Source organism: Brassica oleracea, chromosome C3, assembly GCF_000695525.1.
Source record: "Brassica oleracea var. oleracea cultivar TO1000 chromosome C3, BOL, whole genome shotgun sequence".
Lineage (NCBI taxonomy): Eukaryota > Viridiplantae > Streptophyta > Magnoliopsida > Brassicales > Brassicaceae > Brassica > Brassica oleracea.
Genome location: NC_027750.1, coordinates 55,751,346 through 55,771,098, shown reverse-complemented (window position 1 = coordinate 55,771,098; position 19,753 = coordinate 55,751,346). Strand labels below are relative to the sequence as shown.

Below are 19,753 nucleotides of genomic sequence, written 5' to 3'. Positions count from 1 at the left end.
GGCAGATTTAACGGCTGGAGTTCCGAAACGACTTTAACCTTTAAGAATTTTTTTTGGCTTGTATTTTGGATATTAGAATATTTCTATACTAGTATTATTACCCCATGCTAAGCACGGGATCAATTTTTACTTGCACTTAACTGATGTATTTTTTTTTGAAATATTGCACTTAAACGATCTTTTTATTGTACAATTCCAATGTTGTTGTTTCATTTTTGTTTTCATCAAAATTAAACATTATGTTAGTAACACACACCAGCATCTAAAATTAGAAGTGGATGCATTCAGACAAAGAGTTTGAAGCCTTATAAGAATTATTATGATTTTTCAGAGATATAATATACATATCTGGAAACAATTTTCATAGAAAGTTAAGATACATACAAACATGCATAAATGTAGTTAAAAAATATGTTTAATCTATTCAGTTTTGTTTGTATTTTTTTGTAAATACTCTTGAAAATATAAATCTCCTTATTTCTAATATAATGGAAAATAAAAACAATAAAACTAAACAAACGAGATTTGATATATTTAGAATATTCAACTTGTATATAATAGACATGCTCTATTATAATTAAAAAATATATATTTTTGAAACACTCAGATCATAACTTACAGATTTGTAAATGCTTTGCTGCATCATCAAAGTTGTTAATACTCTTTTTCCCCGGTAGAGTGTTTGGTTTTTAATGTATTTTCTTCTTTCGAAAGCTGTATCACATCTTTAATATTGACTGATGGAATTTCTTCAAGTAAAGGCTACAAAAATAAAATAGATACTTTTAAAGAAAAGCATAAGAAAAATAATCAGATAAGATCAGTTACAAAAAAAAAAGGAATTAGAGAAGATCTAAAATACCACTTGTTATCAGATTATGGACACCTGATTCTACTCCTTCGTTTGTTGGAGAAAAAAGTCCTTCATTTTGTTTCGGCTTTTATTTTGCTGGATTGTACGTTGATCCAATAATACTTCATTCTTGTTAAAGCCAGTTTGTCTTATCTTCTTCTCTCCTGTTTCTGAGGGATGTAGAGTTGTACACTTACATAAAATATTCTATTTCGCTCCCTCTATCTCAGATTCTCATATTTGGAAGAAAGAAGATACAAACCTGTTTTTTTACCAAAAAAAAGATACAAGCCTGATTTTTTCTAAAAAACCTTGCATGCGAGAGCTTGATACATAAATATCATAGTGAAAAGGCATAGAAAATAATGAGATCCAGAGAAATTAAGCAACAAAAGGAGAGAAAAGATGAGATGATACATCAAATATCAATTTATCTTGGAGAAGATCCTTTGTGTGGATTTGAGTAAGAGAACCTTACAATGACATTGCAGAAATATAGATGATGGAGTGAAGGTAGTTATAAGAGAGATTGACGTGAATGGTGATCGTGGAGGTGTAGGCAAGAAGAACTGTTGGAAAGAGATTATTGAATTGAACTGGATTGTTAAGAAAGCGTGTTACTCTTCTTTTTTCCATTTTTATTTTTGCTTTCATTATTTTATAAACAATTTTTAATTTTTAAAATAAGAAATAGGATCCATGTGTCACAATTTGATTGGTAGACTGACTTGTGTTTTAGTATATAAGAGATATTAGATTTTTATTTTAAATTTTTGAATTTACGTCAACAATTGATATACATTCGTCGTAATATTTACAATCTGTTTAACATGATTTCAACGACAACGTGTACGTCTATGTCACGACGAATGTTTAAAGACATATATACAACCATTTAGTAGGACATAACATTATATCTACTTTACAACTAATAGGTTTATGACGATTTAACGATTAATATATTTAGTCGTAATATTTAAGACTAATTATCCGTTACGACGAGCTATTAACGATGAATGATAAATCGCGTTAGTTTATCGTAATAATGAATTAATGATGATTTAACAACAAAATGTGCATTCATTTATTATTTTTTGTAGTGTTTTGATGACGTGTCTGTTTGTTATCAACTGAAATGAGTTTGCCACATGTATAATATATCAAAGAAGAACTGATGAAGACAACTAATATACGTTAGTGCGATATGTGAAAATTAATTGACCAAGAAGTTGCATGAATTTTATCAAAAAAAAAAAAAAAAAAGAAGTTGCATGAAACTCTATCTAAGTTATTCCAAACATAAAAAAGGAAAAGTTATTCGATGCATGATGAACTTTTTTTTTTTTTTTTTGGGTCATGGCACATACGACTCAGCCATATATTAAACATTTAAACATGTAAGGTGGAAGGATCAGAGAATAAAATAGTTAATTAAATTATTATTCATGCAAAAAAAAAAACACAGAATATTCAGAAAAAAAAAAAAAATCAAAGCAGCCATCACTTCTGACGAGAAGAGCCCACACACGCATATTTTCAGATATTTTTTTTATTCCAACATATAAAAATCTTTATCGTCGTCTTCCGATTCATCGCATCGCCAACTCCGCAAACTCAGATCTCTGATTTGCTTCTTCATCCATGGGTACCTACTCTCTCCAGCTCTGTCTATGATCCAAAACGATTCATTATTTGGCTTTGTTATTTGATTTGATTTTTTTTGCCTCCTCGATCCGATGCGTTTTCAGCTTCCGAGAATCCTTTCCGCAGCATACTGAAGACGCTAGAGAAGCCCGACGGTGGCGAATTCGGAAACTACTACAGCTTGCCAGCTCTGAACGATCCAAGGATCGGTGAGTTCGCTTCCATCTGATGACCAAAAATAGTCAGAGATCCATTTTTCTCTTCTGATGTTGTTGTTGTGGATGATGCAGATAAGCTTCCTTATTCCATTAGGATACTTCTCGAATCAGCGATACGTAACTGTGATGAGTTTCAAGTCAAGAGCAAAGATGTTGAGAAGATTCTTGATTGGGAGAATACTTCTCCCAAACAAGTTGAGATTCCGTTTAAACCTGCTCGGGTGCTTCTTCAGGTATACACAGGCTAAGATAAGGCACATGATTGAGAATTGTTTGGAGGCCAAACATAATCAACTTGACTTCGGGATATCAATTGCTTGTTGAACCCTGTGAATTGCGGAAAGAGTGCTTATACACGTTCTTTATGAGATAATAAGTTTGTTGAAACCTGTGATTTGCTTGTATTAAGAAAAACTATATATTGATCATATAATAACATTTAGTTCGTAATTGTTTCAAACCCCATAAATCTCAGAGCCGCATTTTTTAATGAGATAAAAGTTTGTGATCTCCGGAAATAGATTGATTTTAAAGTCATTTTTTTCTGTTTGTTTTCAGGACTTTACTGGTGTCCCTGCAGTTGTTGATCTTGCTTGCATGAGAGATGCTATGAATAATCTCGGTGGGGATTCTAATATGATTAATCCCCTGGTTAGTTTCCTCCCGCTGCTATTTACTGAGATTAGATGATATCATTTGTCTGTATGGTATGGTACAATGTTTTTTTTTGTACATGCAGGTCCCTGTAGATCTTGTCATTGACCACTCGGTTCAAGTGGACGTGGCGAGATCAGAGAACGCAGTGCAGGCCAACATGGAGCTTGAGTTCCAACGTAACAACGAAAGATTTGCTTTTCTTAAGTGGGGTTCCAATGCCTTTGACAACATGCTTGTCGTTCCTCCTGGATCTGGAATTGTTCATCAAGTAAGTAATAAGAGTTCTGGAATAAGTGTATTTTTCTGTAACGTTGGGAGTCTTTTTGATGTTTATTCAATATAAATGCCTCACAGTTCTATAATTTTGCGATTTTCAGGTCAACCTAGAGTACCTTGCCAGAGTTGTTTTCAACACAAATGGACTTCTTTACCCAGACAGTGTTGTTGGGACAGACTCTCACACCACTATGATTGATGGACTCGGTGTTGCTGGGTGGGGAGTTGGTGGTATAGAAGCTGAAGCTACCATGCTCGGTCAGGTGAATTATATGCTCTTTCTGTCAAGAACTCAGAACTAACTGTCTGAAGTCTTTTGCAGTTGAGATTTGAACACTTTACTGATTTTTCTTCTATTATAAACTGTAACATGGATATATCTCTTTCTATACAGCCAATGAGCATGGTCCTGCCTGGTGTTGTGGGTTTCAAGTTAACGGGTAAACTAAGAGATGGAATGACAGCTACTGATTTGGTCTTAACAGTGACTCAGATGCTGAGGAAACATGGAGTAGTTGGAAAGTTTGTAGAGTTCTATGGTACATTCGTGAAGAACTTGATATCCATATATGTCATTTCTTTTACTTTCCCAGTACCCGACTGAGCTAGGCTAACTCACATATGCATCCAATTACTTTTTCCTACACAGGGGAAGGGATGAGAGAATTGTCTTTAGCTGATCGTGCTACAATTGCTAATATGTCTCCCGAGTACGGTGCAACCATGGGATTCTTCCCCGTCGATCATGTGACTTTGCAGTATCTCAAGTTGACAGGCAGGAGCGATGAAACTGTAAGGGTTTACACGAGTAATCTACTTTTTTTGTGTGATTGCGTTTCCATCAGGGTAGTAATTTGTGAATTGAATTTCAGGTCTCTATGATAGAGGCGTATTTACGAGCAAACAAGATGTTTGTGGACTACAGTGAGGTAAACCCTGGACTCTGTTACCTCATTTCTTTTGTCTATTTTCATCTATCATAGAGCATAACATTTTCTCCACTTGGGGACTTCTTTCTCTCAGCCTGAGAGTAAGACCGTATACTCCGCAAATCTGGAATTGAATCTCGAGGATGTGGAACCTTGTATTTCTGGTCCCAAGAGGTACTAATAGCAAAATTGTTCTCCATAAGTTTTCTAGGATCTATTCTAATTATAACATTTATTCTCTATGCAACAGGCCACATGATCGCGTTCCTTTGAAGGAAATGAAAGCGGACTGGCATTCTTGCTTGGATAATAGAGTAGGATTCAAGGTTAGAATTATTCTTTCTTGTTCAGAAGAAATTCTTAATGTGAATGCTTGCAGTCCCGAGGGTTTAGTAGGAAATTATAGCCAATCTAGCAAAACTGTTACAGTGGTTTTCTAACAATAGTACAATGTCGAGGTGTTTGAGTCATTAAATTGGTGCAATAGACAACTGTGTCCTGCAACACAATTTAGTCCCAGTATACAAAAATTGTGGTTAGTGATCCTACTTCTCAATGATATTCTCAGGGGTTTGCTGTACCAAAAGAAGCGCAGAGCAAGGCTGTAGAGTTCAACTTTAACGGAACTCCAGCACAGCTTAGACATGGAGATGTTGTTATAGCAGCAATCACCAGTTGCACAAATACCTCAAACCCTAGTGTTATGCTTGGCGCTGCCTTGGTTGCAAAAAAGGCTTGCGAACTAGGACTGGAGGTTTGACCACTGTCCTTTCTAGCCATCTCTTTTGTGTGAACATGTTTTGATATCTAATGGAAGTTATACAAGTGTTTGAAATTTCTCCATTGTTAGGTTAAGCCATGGATTAAAACTAGTCTTGCTCCTGGCTCTGGAGTTGTAACAAAGTACTTGGCAAAGAGGTACTGCAAATACACCACTGAATGTTTTGTTATTTATTTCCTCCTGGTATCATGTGGTCCTGAGTTTTGAGTCTTGCAGTGGCTTGCAGAAATACTTGAATCAGCTTGGATTCAGTGTAGTTGGTTATGGGTGCACCACATGCATCGGAAACTCGGGGGATATCCATGAAGCTGTGGCTTCAGCAATAGTTGATAATGGTAAGTCCTCGAGTAATGACGAAATGCTTATTCACTTGAATTTTCGTTGGTGGAACTAAATATATTTCTGATCAATGTACAAGACTTGGTGGCATCCGCTGTGTTGTCCGGGAACAGAAACTTTGAGGGACGTGTTCATCCATTAACAAGAGCGAACTATCTAGCTTCCCCTCCGCTTGTCGTAGCCTATGCACTGGCTGGCACTGTATGTTAATGCTTACTCTAAATCCTTACACAACAATTAAGTATTCTTGATAATGTAAATGAAGCACTGAATAATTTCCATGAATGTTCGTGCAGGTTGACATTGATTTTGAGACGGAGCCCATTGGAACTGGGAAAGACGGCAAACAGATATTTTTCAGGGACATATGGCCCTCTAACAAAGAAGTTGCCGAGGTAAATATATTGCGGGCTGCTCGTGCAATACATAAACAATAAGAGATTTTAATAATTAGAAGGGATGTCAAATTCTCTGTTTCGTTTTTATAGGTTGTGCAAGCCAGTGTCCTTCCTGACATGTTCAAAGCTACATATGAAGCAATCACCAAAGGGAACTCCATGTGGAACGAGTTATCCGTAGCGTCAGGCACACTCTACGAGTGGGATCCGAAATCAACTTACATTCACGAGCCGCCTTATTTCAAGGGCATGACCATGTCTCCACCCGGTCCACATGGTGTGAAAGACGCGTACTGTTTGCTCAATTTCGGAGACAGTATAACCACTGATCACATCTCACCAGCTGGTAGCATCCACAAGGACAGTCCAGCGGCTAAGTACTTGATGGAACGAGGGGTGGATAGAAGAGACTTCAACTCTTACGGGAGTCGCCGTGGTAATGATGAGATAATGGCGAGAGGAACTTTCGCCAATATCCGTATTGTCAACAAACACTTGAAAGGGGAAGTTGGTCCCAAAACAGTCCACATTCCCAGTGGAGAGAAGCTTTCTGTCTTCGATGCTGCCATGGTATAACATCAATTTCTAGCTCTTTTAATCATGAAAAGATTTGAAAACAGAATAATAGCAGTTTCGTAGCTTTGTTCTTATCAGATTGTATTTTCTTTATATGCTGTACCAGAAATACAGAAACGAGGGACGTGACACAATCATTTTGGCTGGTGCTGAGTATGGAAGTGGAAGTTCTCGTGATTGGGCTGCTAAGGGTCCAATGCTTCTGGTACATTTCTGGCTTATATGCTTTTTCGTCTTTAACAAACCTAATATTTTACATGGTTATAAAATGTATTTTACAACAACAGGGAGTGAAGGCTGTGATCTCAAAGAGCTTCGAGAGAATCCACCGAAGCAATCTGGTGGGAATGGGAATCATACCATTGTGCTTCAAGACAGGAGAAGATGCCGAGACTCTAGGCTTAACAGGCGAGGAGCTTTACACCATTGAGCTTCCAAACAATGTCAGTGAGATCAAACCAGGACAAGATGTAACGGTCATTACAAACAATGGCAAATCTTTCACAAGTACACTCCGATTCGACACAGAGGTAAAAAAATTAAGAAAACTCGTCTTGATTCTTGTGGCTTTTAAGCAGACCGATGTTAAGTAAGATGGATTTGAAATGGCAGGTGGAGTTGGCTTACTTCAATCACGGAGGTATATTGCAATACGTAATCAGGAATCTGATCAAACAGTAATAAATCTGGTAAGCCGCGAGGGACTTCATGTCAATGTGAACTTTGCTTTCTCTGTCTTATGTTTTCGCTTCTTGCTACAGTCACTTGGAACCATTGTCACAAGTCGTTTTCTAAATTTCAAATAAAATATGAGCACTCTTTTGTTATACCAGGAAAAAATTGATCGGTATACATTTATTTATTGTATTGTCTATCAAACAATAAGATTTAGGTCTTTTTACTGTAGTTGATAAGCTAACATCAACTCCATCAGTTTACTTAATTAAAGGTGAAAACGTGATTTAGTTGCTCCAGAGTTTTTTTTTTTTTTTTGTTGCTAAAAGCTGCTGCAGAGTTTGAGAGCTCGTAAGAGACGTATCAGGATGAAATTGAAAATGATACACATACTAGTTAATGTTGTTAGTTAGATTTGATCATGTAAACCTGCAAAAGACGACAGAGACATTAAAACAATCAGAGACAATACAAAGTAATCAATACTAAAGTGAGATTAAGAGAGCTTAAACCTCTTAAAAAGCCATCTTCATTTTATTCAAGCCGTGTACTCGTTAAAGTGAAACCATTTAGTTGATGACCACTTGTTCCCTTTGATCACTGGTTAAAAAAAAGGGCAATCTATCTCTCTTTCTTACCATGCAAGCTTGAAGGGTCTAGGGTCGCATCAGGCCTCGCACTCCAGAAGAGTAAAGCATCTCTCTTCTTTGGTAAAACAGAGAGTCCTTCTCTACCACATTGTGAGAGCTCGTTCCACCACGGGACATCACTAATGTTTCCTTTAGCTGCAGGGAAAACCGTCTCTCCGCCTTCTTCAACGTCCGAGCTACGATAGTAGTAGAATCAAAGGAAGAAAGATTATTACATCTAGCGCATTGATGATCATGATAAAGATTGTGAAGATTTATAGTTTACATACAGATACATGAGTACCGTAGCTATTCGGTTCCCTCCTCTTTTGACATTGTACTCGTCTGAGAAATAGTCATGATGAGGCTCATATTTCTGCCCAACTTCATAGTGGAGAACTTGTAGCCCTTCTCCATTTTCTACATTTACGTCACATTAACACCACAAGAAGAGTCTCTAAGAAAATTATAGACTAAAATAGAAAAACATAACTGATAATCTTAGACGACCAAGTTCTTTTTGTTCGGTTTGAAAGTGTATCAAGTTTTGGAGAACTAAAAGGACAGAAGCTACGTACCTACAGGAATGAAGGTGAAATCTGAAATTCTATTCTCAATCTCTTCCACTATTTCGTCTTGCCCTCTTTTAAGAAACGTTCCTGAACTTGTTCGTACTCTGCACGCTAATAGAGTTGCAAAAGTTAGGGTTCTAAAGAATCCAAAATCAAACTTGAAGGGGAAAAAAAGACATCAATGAGTAACATAACCTGCTGTCTTTGCTCCCTCCAGTTTGCACATCAACCACCTTTGACTTTTTCATGCTAATCAAGTGCTCACATTCTTCATTTGTCTTACAAAATTTTAAAGAACACACATGTCCCAAGATCAAAATTCCAAAAACTTTCAAAATGTATACTTATAATCTCAAACATGAACATGTGTTTCCTGTCAGATTTGATTGGCGGAGAAAGAGATCTAAACACATGGGAAAATTTAAACCAAAGTTGAGATTTCATCGCTTGTGCGACAAAAAGTACCTTAACTATAAGAATAAACAACACGTGGGAAAATAATTTCACCAAGTTAAGATTTCATAGCTTGTGTGATAAGAACCATCGTAACTATATGAATACGCATAATGAAGTAAGTTATAAACACATGTGAAATTTTAAACCAAGTTAAAATTTCATAGCTTGTGTGACAAGAAACATCTTAACAACATGAATAAGCATGGTGATTGGTGAAGTTGAGTTCTTGATCAAGCATATAACATATCTGTATCACAATTTTAGCAAACATAGTTACCAGGAAATTATGGTAAAGGAAAGCTCTAGGCTCCCACGAGTACATCTTCATTTCCATAACTCTCCCTGCTTGATAAATTCATATCTATTACTCAACCAGGAAATGAAGATAACTTGCCAAACAAGCAAACAGAAACCCTAACCTCTCCTCGCTATCCCGTACAATTGTGGTCAAATCAACCGGCCTTGAAGAGGACCTGCTGGTGCTAGGTAGTGAAAGGATACCGAGACCGAGAAGAATCATAATGAAGAAGAGTAGAAGAATGATAACTGTGAAAGCCTGCGTAGTCGTCGATGAAGATTTACGCGGCTGATGACGGAGGTGATACGGTTTCTTGGCCATTTGAGTTTTATCTATAAGTTTTCAAGAACCCACTGAAAACATGCATTTGAAGATGATGGAATCTATAAACATCCATGTACTTATTAACCACCATATCTATTACTCTGCTTTAGTAGAGAGAATAGGGTAGATCAATAATTTAATTTTATCAACTCTCATCTCTCGTCAATTCATTCTCTATATAATCTAGATGGACATTTATATCAAATTTCCTGCTAAATATAGTTTGAAATCAAGTTAAGAAAAGAATTGTATATTGCAAAGACTTTTTTTTTTTTTAACACATATATTGCAAAGACACGTATCTGTATTTTTAAGAAATTTTAAGAACTGTAGACAAGAATAGTGAAATAAACTAGTTAATTCAACTCAGTATTAAAAATAAATTATGTTTAGTTTCCGTTGGGGCTATTTAAGGAGTTAGGCATTTCCTATACTAAGATGAATTATAGATATCTTAAAGTTTCAACCTAATTGCATAGTTATAAATTCTTACAGCATAGGCCATAGGGATTCTTTTCTTATTTTCTAGCTTTGAGCCACTTGCTGTTAGTTAATTAATTGCTAGAACCTTTATTGTTGGGCAAATCTCCAAAATAGCACATTTTTAAGTTTATATCACAAAAATAGCACTCAAAAATTTAAATGACCAAAATAGCACATTTCTAATTTTATCCTTTGAAAATTTTAATTTTTTTATTTTTCAAAATTTGAAATCTTATCCCCAAAACCTCATTTCTCAACTCTAAACCCTAAACCCTAAACTCTAAACCCTAAACCCTAAACCCTAAACTTTAAACCCTAAACCCTAAACTCTAAACCCTAAACTCTAAACCCTAAATCCTAAACCCCACATTTTAACTCTAAACCATAAGTTTGTGACTTTTGATAAAACATTAAGTGCTATTTTTATGATTTTTGACTTTGAGTGCTAGTTTGGGAACATAAACTTGATTTAGTGTTATTTTTGTCTTTTTTTCTTTATTGTTTGGTATTTCAAGTATACTGTTTAGCTTTCACCAATATAGTTAAGTGAGGTTACTATTGTCGTCATCGTTTTACTCATAGATCATAAATCCTACATTGGTTTGTTCACGACCATTTTTATCCCATAGTGCTCTCACTTCTCATGCAATGAATATGAAAGTTAAACCAGTAGCTGAAATGTATTTTGAATAAACTTGTCAATTGCTACATTACATGTATAAGATTGAGACTGGTTAAGAAAAAAAGAAAAGAAAGATACAAAGACTGGTTATATTATTATTAACACATTAGTCATCATATATCTTAGCGAATTAGCCTGCTTATTGTATTTCATTTTTATTCCCCAAAAAGACTAATTAACCCTACTTAATTAATTGTAATGTTAAGAATATGAACTAAGTTCACCAACAAAAGTAAATTAAAACAAGCCGAGCTTAATGGTTCTTTTGAGAAAACTACTTTCCTTTTTCATGTGTGTTTGCATAAAAATTCGTTGCATCGGTACAGTAAACCGGAATACAACAAGAAACCTAAACCAACTAAACCGAATCTTGAACTCTTGGTAGCCAAAGAGGCAAAGACACATGGCTTTCATGTTTCATCCCTAAGTTTTTTTTTTTGCTCGTCGATGGTTAATTATACTATTACAAACTATGAGAAATATTATAAGACGATTCTACAGCCGGTAATTTTACATGCCTTATGAGGATTCACGTCTGACTGCATCATCTTGAGCCGGCCTATGAGATCCATGCATGATGGTACTTTTTGTGTCATGCCGAATATCTCTTGTACGTTTTTCTCCATAAATCTGCAACTCAGACCTACTGGTGTAAAAGCATTAATGAACCCTTAGTTAAACCACCGGAACGAGGAGGCTTCCACGTTTCATCCCAAGTTAGGGAAAAAGTAAAGAATTATAATTGGGGCCCCGGCTAGTCCGAACCGACCTCCAAGGCGCCGTTTTTTCTATAAATAGATTACAGAAACAGATAAATGATAGTTGGGCCTCAGTCATTTACGGCCCATTAAAACCGACTCTGCGGGGACATTTTTCTATAAATACAGAGCTTAGGGCATCGAAATCTATCTTTGCTCGTTCCTCTCCTGCGAAGAGACGAGAGAAATCCAGATCTGGTCGTCTCCCAACAAAACGAATAAAAAAAAAAAAAAATTTAGCTCAAGTAAACTGCAAACTCACTCATTTGAAAGAAAGGGAAAACACCAATCGGGGTTTAATTCCAATTTGAATCCTTTTCTTTCAATCCGCGTTCTAGGGTTCTCGATTCTTTCGAATCCGTCTTTGATCGGAGCTCCGCCGCCATGGATACGCGGTTTCCGTTCTCTCCGGCCGAGGTCTCCAAAGTCCGTGTGGTCCAGTTTGGGATTCTCAGCCCCGATGAGATCGTAATCCTCCTTTCTCTAGCTTATTGCTCCTCCGTCTATTTGAAATCGAATAGGCTTAGTTGATGAGCTTGTTCTTCTCAGTCTAATGATCTAATGGCTTTTTGTTTTGCAGAGGCAAATGTCTGTTATACACGTGGAGCATAGTGAGACCACGGAGAAGGGTAAACCTAAGGTGGGAGGGTTGAGTGATACTCGGCTTGGAACGATTGATAGGAAGGTCAAGTGTGAGACGTGTATGGCTAACATGGCCGAGTGTCCTGGGCATTTTGGGCATCTTGAGCTCGCTAAGCCTATGTATCATGTGGGTTTCATGAAGACCGTGTTGAGTATCATGCGTTGTGTTTGCTTCAACTGCTCCAAGATCCTAGCTGATGAGGTGTGAACGAATGTCAATGTGATTATGATTCTTAGAGACGGAGGATAGATTGGAACTGTATTGAGTATTTTTAATCCAATTTGTTGTTTTTTTTTTCGTGAAGGATGAGCATAAGTTTAAGCAGGCCATGAAGATTAAGAATCCCAAGAATAGGCTTAAGAAGATTCTGGATGCTTGCAAAAACAAGACCAAGTGTGAAGGTGGTGATGACATTGATGATGTTCAAACCCAAGACACAGACGAGCCTGTGAAGAAAAGCCGTGGTGGATGTGGTGCAACGCAACCTAAGATCACTATTGAGGGAATGAAGATGATTGCAGAGTTTAAGGTTACAAAGAAGAAAAACGATGAAATAGACCAGCTTCCAGAGCCTGCAGAAAGGAAACAAACACTTGGCGCTGACAGGGTTCGTCTCTTTTCTTTCCATTTCTAATGTACATATCCGTTCATGTTTGGGGTAATCTGATGCCATGTGAAATTCTTGCAGGTTTTGAGTGTTTTAAAGAGGATTAGTGATGAGGATTGTCAGCTCTTAGGGTTTAACCCTAAGTATGCTCGGCCTGACTGGATGATTCTAGAAGTCCTTCCTATTCCTCCACCCCCTGTTAGACCATCTGTTATGATGGATGCCACTTCCAGGAGTGAGGCAAGTCTGGCTTTTCTTTACCGAATAAAAAAGTTGCTTAGCTCCTAGTGCAGATTTAGTCTGACGGGAAAATATTATCTTCATTTTTGACTATGCCAACTGATTGTGTGTCGCCTTGTTCATGCTTCTTGTTGATGCAGGATGACTTGACTCATCAGCTAGCTATGATTATTCGGCACAACGAGAACTTGAAAAGACAGGAAAAGAACGGAGCCCCAGCTCACATTATTTCAGAGTTTACACAACTCCTGCAGTTCCATATAGCAACCTATTTTGATAATGAGCTGCCTGGACAGCCAAGAGCTACTCAAAAATCAGGGAGGCCTATTAAATCAATTTGTAGTAGGCTGAAGGCAAAGGAAGGCAGGATCAGGGGAAATTTGATGGGAAAACGTGTGGATTTCTCGGCACGTACTGTTATTACACCAGATCCAACAATAAATATCGATGAACTTGGTGTACCGTGGAGTATTGCCCTGAATCTCACATACCCAGAAACAGTTACTCCATACAACATTGAGAGGTTAGTATGTTTGGCGTTTATTTTATATAAAGAGAGTCCTCCTCCATGTTTTGTTAACAATATTTCATTGGCAGATTGAAGGAGCTTGTTGATTATGGACCACATCCTCCACCTGGGAAGACTGGGGCGAAATATATCATTCGGGATGATGGCCAGAGACTAGATCTTCGGTACCTGGAGAAGAGCAGTGATCATCATTTGGAACTTGGATACAAAGTGGAGAGGCACTTAATTGATGGCGATTTTGTTCTTTTCAATCGTCAACCAAGTCTGCACAAAATGTCTATCATGGGTCACAGGATTAGGATCATGCCATATTCGACCTTCCGTCTGAATTTGTCTGTCACCTCTCCTTACAATGCTGATTTCGATGGGGATGAGATGAACATGCACGTACCACAGTCATTCGAGACCAGAGCAGAGGTGTTGGAGCTGATGATGGTTCCTAAATGTATTGTCTCTCCTCAGGCAAATCGGCCTGTGATGGGTATTGTGCAGGATACCCTTCTAGGATGCCGTAAAATCACAAAAAGAGATACCTTTATTGAGAAGGTAATCATTTCTTTAGCGATTACTTGCTGAAGTTCTCTTTTTGTTAATTAAAAGTAACCTAATTCCTCTGCTGATATCTTTTCCATGTACAGGATGTATTCATGAATACGCTTATGTGGTGGCAAGACTTCGATGGGAAAGTTCCAGCTCCTACAATTCTGAAGCCACGACCTCTTTGGACTGGCAAACAAGTCTTCAATCTTATCATACCAAAGCAGATAAATCTGTTCAGGTACTCTGCTTGGCACTCAGATGCAGAGACTGGATACATAACTCCAGGGGATACCCAAGTGAGAATTGAAAGAGGAGAACTTCTTGCCGGAACTCTCTGCAAAAAGACCCTTGGTACCGGTAATGGGAGTCTCGTTCATGTTATTTGGTAAGCTGATGCATCCTGTTCACTTGACACCAAAATATTAACATCAAGATATGTAGTGTTGATCGTGGTTTGTGTACATTTTTCTTTTCTTGGTTTATAGGGAAGAGGTTGGTCCTGATGCAGCTAGGAAGTTCCTCGGTCATACTCAATGGCTGGTCAACTACTGGCTTCTGCAAAATGGTTTTACCATTGGAATCGGTGATACTATTGCTGATTCGCAAACAATGGAGAAAATTAATGAGACTATTTCTTGTGCAAAAACCGCCGTGAAAGACCTTATCCGTCAGTTCCAGGAAAAGAAATTGGATCCTGAACCGGGGCGAACTATGACCGAGACGTTTGAGAACAGAGTTAACCAGGTACGTTAATGTCTCGATAATAATTTTCATTTGGTGCGTCTCTGATATGAGTGACTCCTTATTAAGATAAAAGCAAGTAACCGTAGTTCATTAGGAATAATCATGGGTTAGTTACTTTATCCTTTGTCTATGGGAGAGGTTGAGATTTGTTAGCGAGAGGAAGAGAGAATTGTAACAAAGATCTCCGTATTTCGTTAATCATAAGCGCTCTTCTTTATTGATCTTTGTCATTTACAACGTTTGATAACCTAAACGTTTCAGTGTCATTGAGTTTCTTACATATTCTGACTCATAAACTGCTCTTATAGGTTTTGAATAAAGCTCGTGACGATGCTGGAAGTAGTGCTCAAAAGAGTTTAGCAGAAACCAATAACCTGAAGGCCATGGTGACAGCAGGATCCAAAGGAAGTTTCATCAATATTTCTCAAATGACAGCGTGTGTTGGTCAGCAAAATGTGGAAGGGAAGCGGATCCCATTTGGATTTGATGGCCGGACGTTACCGCATTTCACCAAAGATGACTATGGGCCTGAAAGTCGTGGGTTTGTCGAGAATTCGTATCTGCGTGGGCTGACTCCTCAAGAGTTTTTTTTCCATGCCATGGGAGGAAGGGAAGGTCTTATTGATACTGCCGTGAAGACATCAGAACCTGGATACATTCAGAGGCGATTGGTCAAGGCTATGGAGGATATTATGGTTAAGTATGATGGGACCGTCAGAAACTCGTTGGGTGATGTCATTCAGTTTCTCTATGGGGAAGATGGTATGGATGCTGTGTGGATAGAATCTCAGAAGCTGGATTCCTTGAAAATGAAGAAAGCAGAGTTTGATAGGACGTTCAAGTACGAGATTGACGACGAGAACTGGAATCCTACATACCTAAGTGATGAACATCTTGAGGACTTGAAAGGGATCAGGGAGTTGCGTGATGTATTTGATGCAGAATATCAGAAACTCGAGGCTGATAGATTTCAACTCGGGACAGAAATTGCTACAAATGGTGATAGCACTTGGCCATTACCTGTGAACATCAAGAGGCATATCTGGAATGCACAGAAGACTTTCAAGATTGACTTGCGCAAGATTTCGGATATGCACCCTGTTGAGATTGTTGATGCAGTTGATAAATTACAGGAGAGGCTGTTGGTTGTTCCTGGTGAAGATGGATTGAGTGTAGAAGCACAGAAAAATGCCACACTGTTCTTCAACATTTTGCTTCGAAGCACTCTTGCTAGTAAAAGGGTTTTGGAGGAATACAAGCTCAGCCGTGAGGCTTTTGAGTGGGTTATTGGTGAGGTAGAGTCAAGGTTCTTACAGTCGCTTGTAGCTCCCGGGGAAATGATCGGTTGTGTTGCTGCTCAGTCAATTGGAGAGCCTGCTACGCAGATGACTTTGAATACTTTCCATTATGCTGGTGTCAGTGCGAAGAATGTTACACTCGGTGTTCCCAGGCTGCGAGAGATTATTAACGTCGCTAAAAGGATTAAAACACCTTCCCTATCTGTCTACCTTACACCAGAAGCTAGCAAATCAAAAGAGGGGGCTAAAACTGTTCAGTGCGCTTTGGAGTATACTACTCTCAGGAGTGTCACTCAAGCCACGGAGGTTTGGTATGACCCGGATCCGATGAGTACCATTATCGAAGAAGATTTTGAATTTGTGAGGTCCTACTATGAAATGCCAGATGAAGATGTCTCTCCAGATAAAATATCTCCTTGGCTGCTTCGTATTGAGTTAAATCGTGAAATGATGGTTGACAAGAAGTTGAGTATGGCAGATATAGCAGAGAAGATCAACCTGGAGTTTGATGATGACCTGACCTGCATATTTAATGATGACAATGCGGAGAAACTGATCCTTCGGATCCGGATTATGAATGACGAGGGAGCCAAAGGAGAAGCGCAAGATGAATCAGCTGAAGATGATGTTTTCCTTAAAAAGATTGAGAGCAACATGCTGACAGAAATGGCACTCAGGGGTATTCCAGACATCAACAAGGTGTTCATTAAGCAGGTTAGAAAAAGCAAGTTTGATGAGGATGAAGGATTCAAGACATCGGAGGAGTGGATGTTAGATACAGAAGGCGTTAATCTGCTGGCTGTTATGTGCCACGAAGATGTGGATCCAAAGAGGACAACAAGCAATCACTTGATTGAGATTATTGAAGTTCTTGGAATTGAAGCAGTTCGTCGTGCTTTGTTGGATGAGCTTCGAGTTGTGATATCCTTTGATGGCTCTTATGTGAATTACCGCCATCTTGCCATATTGTGTGATACAATGACCTATCGAGGTCATCTGATGGCGATCACTCGACATGGTATCAACAGAAATGATACTGGGCCTCTGATGAGGTGCTCATTTGAAGAAACTGTCGATATTCTGCTGGATGCTGCAGCTTATGCTGAGACAGACTGCTTGCGTGGTGTTACGGAAAATATTATGCTCGGCCAGCTTGCACCTATTGGAACAGGAGACTGCGAACTCTATCTGAATGATGAGATGCTGAAGAATGCAATTGAACTTCAGCTCCCTAGCTATATGGATGGACTGGAGTTTGGAATGACTCCTGCTCGCTCGCCAATGTCAGGAACTCCTTATCATGAAAGCATGATGTCCCCAAACTACCTCCTGAGTCCAAATATGCGGTTGTCTCCAATGTCAGATGCTCAGTTTTCTCCATATGTTGGTGGAATGGCGTTTTCTCCTTCTTCATCTCCAGGCTACAGCCCATCTTCTCCTGGTTACAGTCCTACTTCTCCTGGTTACAGTCCGACTTCACCTGGATACAGTCCGACTTCTCCTGGCTATAGTCCCACTTCTCCCACGTACAGTCCTAGTTCTCCTGGCTATAGCCCAACTAGCCCTGCTTATTCTCCAACAAGTCCTTCATATTCTCCCACCTCCCCTAGCTACAGCCCAACGTCTCCTAGCTACAGCCCAACGTCTCCAAGCTACAGTCCAACGTCTCCAAGCTACAGCCCAACATCCCCGAGTTACAGTCCAACTTCACCTGCTTACAGTCCAACTTCTCCTGCATACAGCCCAACGTCACCTGCATACAGCCCTACCTCTCCATCTTACAGTCCAACTTCACCATCTTACAGTCCGACATCGCCTTCTTACAGCCCTACTTCACCCTCCTACAGTCCAACATCTCCTTCTTACAGCCCTACTTCACCTGCATACAGCCCTACGTCTCCTGGCTACAGCCCTACATCTCCAAGCTACAGTCCAACGTCTCCTAGTTACGGTCCGACATCTCCAAGCTACAACCCTCAGTCTGCTAAATACAGTCCATCTCTGGCTTACTCTCCTAGCAATGCAAGACTATCACCAGCTAGCCCTTACAGTCCTACATCTCCAAACTACAGGTCAGTAGTAATCTGCTCTGTAGTGTGTTTGTTCTTTCTACCAACTTTGAAGCTGTCATAATCCCTTGTCGTTTCTTTATTTTGTTAACTATTCATAAATTTTCTTACTCTGCAGCCCTACATCACCATCCTACTCACCCACATCTCCATCGTATTCACCTTCAAGTCCAACATACAGTCCCAGCAGGTTCGGTTTTTACCCACTTGAATCTGTTGTATGCATCGCTGTCATTTAGACCAACTTCACCAACTACATTTTCTTTGGCATTTGGGTTCTGCAAAGTTGTTGTTTCTTATTGTTGAATCTGTCTCAGTCCATAGATTTTCTGTAGTGTGCGTCGATGACATTTAGAATTACTTCACCAACTACATTTTCTTTTGCATTTGGATTCTGCAAAAGTGTAACTGAGTTGTTGTTCTTTCTGTTGAAATCTGTCTCAGCCCATACAGCTCAGGAGCAAGCCCTGACTACAGCCCAAGCGCAGGTTACTCACCAACACTTCCTGGTTATTCACCCTCATCCACCGGTCAGTATACACCACATGAGGGTGATAAAAATGACAAGACTGGAAAAGATGCCAGCAAGGATGATAAAAGCAACCCTTGAAAGGAATTCAAACGTGTAGGTAACGTTTAAATCTCTTGGAACCATTGGATTTAGAACTCAATAGTAGCTTGCTCACAAACCGAAGCCATCACATGTTATTTCTTGTAACCAGAAGCAGCAGTGGATGATGCTGTGAGATAGAAAGAAGAAACCGTTTCAAAGTCGTCTCCTTTGTGACAGTTTTCTTTCTAAGTAGTTCCTCTATGTCGTGCTTTGTATAAATTGTTCTATTTTTCATAAAGCTACCCATCATGGATCCAAAACAGAACAATATGAACATCATAGTCTTTGGTCTTTTCTGTCTGGTTGTTGAGTTCTTGTCTTGTCGGATTTCAGAAACTAAACATATTAAACTGTTTTTTTTTATTCGTGTTTCTTAATTGATTAGATTTTGAATCGACAATACTTGTTCTTTACTGTAAAGATCACTAGATTTTGATCCGCGCCGATTTATTTTAGAATTAAATAAATGATTTTTACACAAATTTTTATATAAGATAAAATATAGATTTGAGCACATTTATCGGAAACCAAGAAATTGAACCGTACCATAAAAAAAACAAAATTAAACTGAATTTCATATATAATCGAGCGGATCCAATATCTCTAGAATCAAAAAACCAGGACAGAATCAAAAACTAAGAGTATCTAATTTTTTTAAATACAAATTATATACCAAAAAATATTTGTTATATTTAATTTTGAAATAGCCAAATATCTAAAAATATTATTTATAAACCGACTTACCCAAAAAAGCGAATTACCCATTTTTTATTTAAAATATTAAAAATTATCTGAATTATTCGTATTTTTGTCCAAACAACCTGAATAACCCGATATTTAAACTAACCAACCCGAATTATCCAATTTTTTTATTATAAATCTGAAATTACCAAAAACCATATCGAACTGGAAACAAATTGGA

At 38.3% G+C, this 19,753-nt stretch overlaps 3 protein-coding genes across 5 annotated transcripts; 2 read left to right on the top strand and 1 right to left on the bottom strand.

Moving 5' to 3' along the window:
• The first annotated feature begins 2,326 nt into the window (after window positions 1-2,326).
• Window positions 2,327-7,577, top strand: LOC106335251 (aconitate hydratase 1). Its single transcript, XM_013773725.1, has 20 exons — window positions 2,327-2,498; window positions 2,602-2,706; window positions 2,788-2,948; window positions 3,274-3,366; window positions 3,455-3,640; window positions 3,750-3,911; window positions 4,043-4,187; window positions 4,298-4,440; window positions 4,521-4,577; window positions 4,672-4,751; window positions 4,828-4,903; window positions 5,146-5,331; window positions 5,428-5,495; window positions 5,575-5,693; window positions 5,777-5,898; window positions 5,994-6,092; window positions 6,186-6,665; window positions 6,778-6,876; window positions 6,959-7,201; window positions 7,284-7,577. The coding sequence occupies exons 1-20, from the start codon at window positions 2,495-2,497 to the stop codon at window positions 7,350-7,352; spliced, it is 2,697 nt and encodes an 898-aa protein (XP_013629179.1). The 5' UTR covers window positions 2,327-2,494; the 3' UTR covers window positions 7,353-7,577.
• A 390-nt stretch (window positions 7,578-7,967) lies between these two features.
• Window positions 7,968-9,622, bottom strand: LOC106334096 (prolyl 4-hydroxylase 5-like). The gene is made up of 6 exons (XM_013772444.1): window positions 9,417-9,622; window positions 9,281-9,341; window positions 8,743-8,825; window positions 8,554-8,651; window positions 8,266-8,395; window positions 7,968-8,172 (listed from the first exon to the last, which is right to left on the bottom strand). The coding sequence occupies exons 1-6, from the start codon at window positions 9,620-9,622 to the stop codon at window positions 7,968-7,970; spliced, it is 783 nt and encodes a 260-aa protein (XP_013627898.1).
• A 2,090-nt stretch (window positions 9,623-11,712) lies between these two features.
• LOC106334095 (DNA-directed RNA polymerase II subunit 1) lies at window positions 11,713-19,196 on the top strand. Of its 3 annotated transcripts, none has more exons than XM_013772443.1 (12): window positions 11,713-12,016; window positions 12,129-12,392; window positions 12,496-12,798; window positions 12,880-13,038; window positions 13,179-13,561; window positions 13,636-14,113; window positions 14,206-14,492; window positions 14,593-14,851; window positions 15,160-18,221; window positions 18,337-18,408; window positions 18,663-18,843; window positions 18,947-19,196. In XM_013772443.1, exons 1-11 carry the CDS (start codon window positions 11,933-11,935, stop codon window positions 18,826-18,828), a joined length of 5,517 nt encoding a protein of 1,838 aa, XP_013627897.1. In that variant the 5' UTR covers window positions 11,713-11,932; the 3' UTR covers window positions 18,829-18,843; window positions 18,947-19,196. The 3 variants fall into 3 exon arrangements, with proteins under 3 accessions (XP_013627897.1, XP_013627896.1, XP_013627895.1); XM_013772442.1 differs by having other exon boundaries at window positions 18,663-18,847; XM_013772441.1 differs by having other exon boundaries at window positions 18,663-18,847; window positions 18,941-19,196.
• The last annotated feature ends 557 nt before the right edge of the window (window positions 19,197-19,753 follow it).

Excerpts from the sequence above, each read along its gene's own strand:
- LOC106335251 (XM_013773725.1), top strand. Across the intron at positions 3,367-3,454 it reads CTAATATGATTAATCCCCTG|GTCCCTGTAGATCTTGTCAT; the intron begins GTTAGTTTCCTC and ends TTGTACATGCAG. Across the intron at positions 3,641-3,749 it reads GATCTGGAATTGTTCATCAA|GTCAACCTAGAGTACCTTGC; the intron begins GTAAGTAATAAG and ends TGCGATTTTCAG.
- LOC106334096 (XM_013772444.1), bottom strand. The coding sequence starts at position 9,622 with ATGGCCAAGAAACCGTATCACCTCCGTCATCAGCCGCGTAAATCTTCA. Across the intron at positions 8,826-9,280 it reads TCCTTTACCATAATTTCCTG|ACAAATGAAGAATGTGAGCA; the intron begins GTAACTATGTTT and ends AAATTTTGTAAG. Across the intron at positions 8,396-8,553 it reads TTTCACCTTCATTCCTGTAG|AAAATGGAGAAGGGCTACAA; the intron begins GTACGTAGCTTC and ends ACGTAAATGTAG.
- LOC106334095 (XM_013772443.1), top strand. The coding sequence starts at position 11,933 with ATGGATACGCGGTTTCCGTTCTCTCCGGCCGAGGTCTCCAAAGTCCGT. Across the intron at positions 12,799-12,879 it reads AAACACTTGGCGCTGACAGG|GTTTTGAGTGTTTTAAAGAG; the intron begins GTTCGTCTCTTT and ends AAATTCTTGCAG. Across the intron at positions 18,222-18,336 it reads CCTACATCTCCAAACTACAG|CCCTACATCACCATCCTACT; the intron begins GTCAGTAGTAAT and ends CTTACTCTGCAG.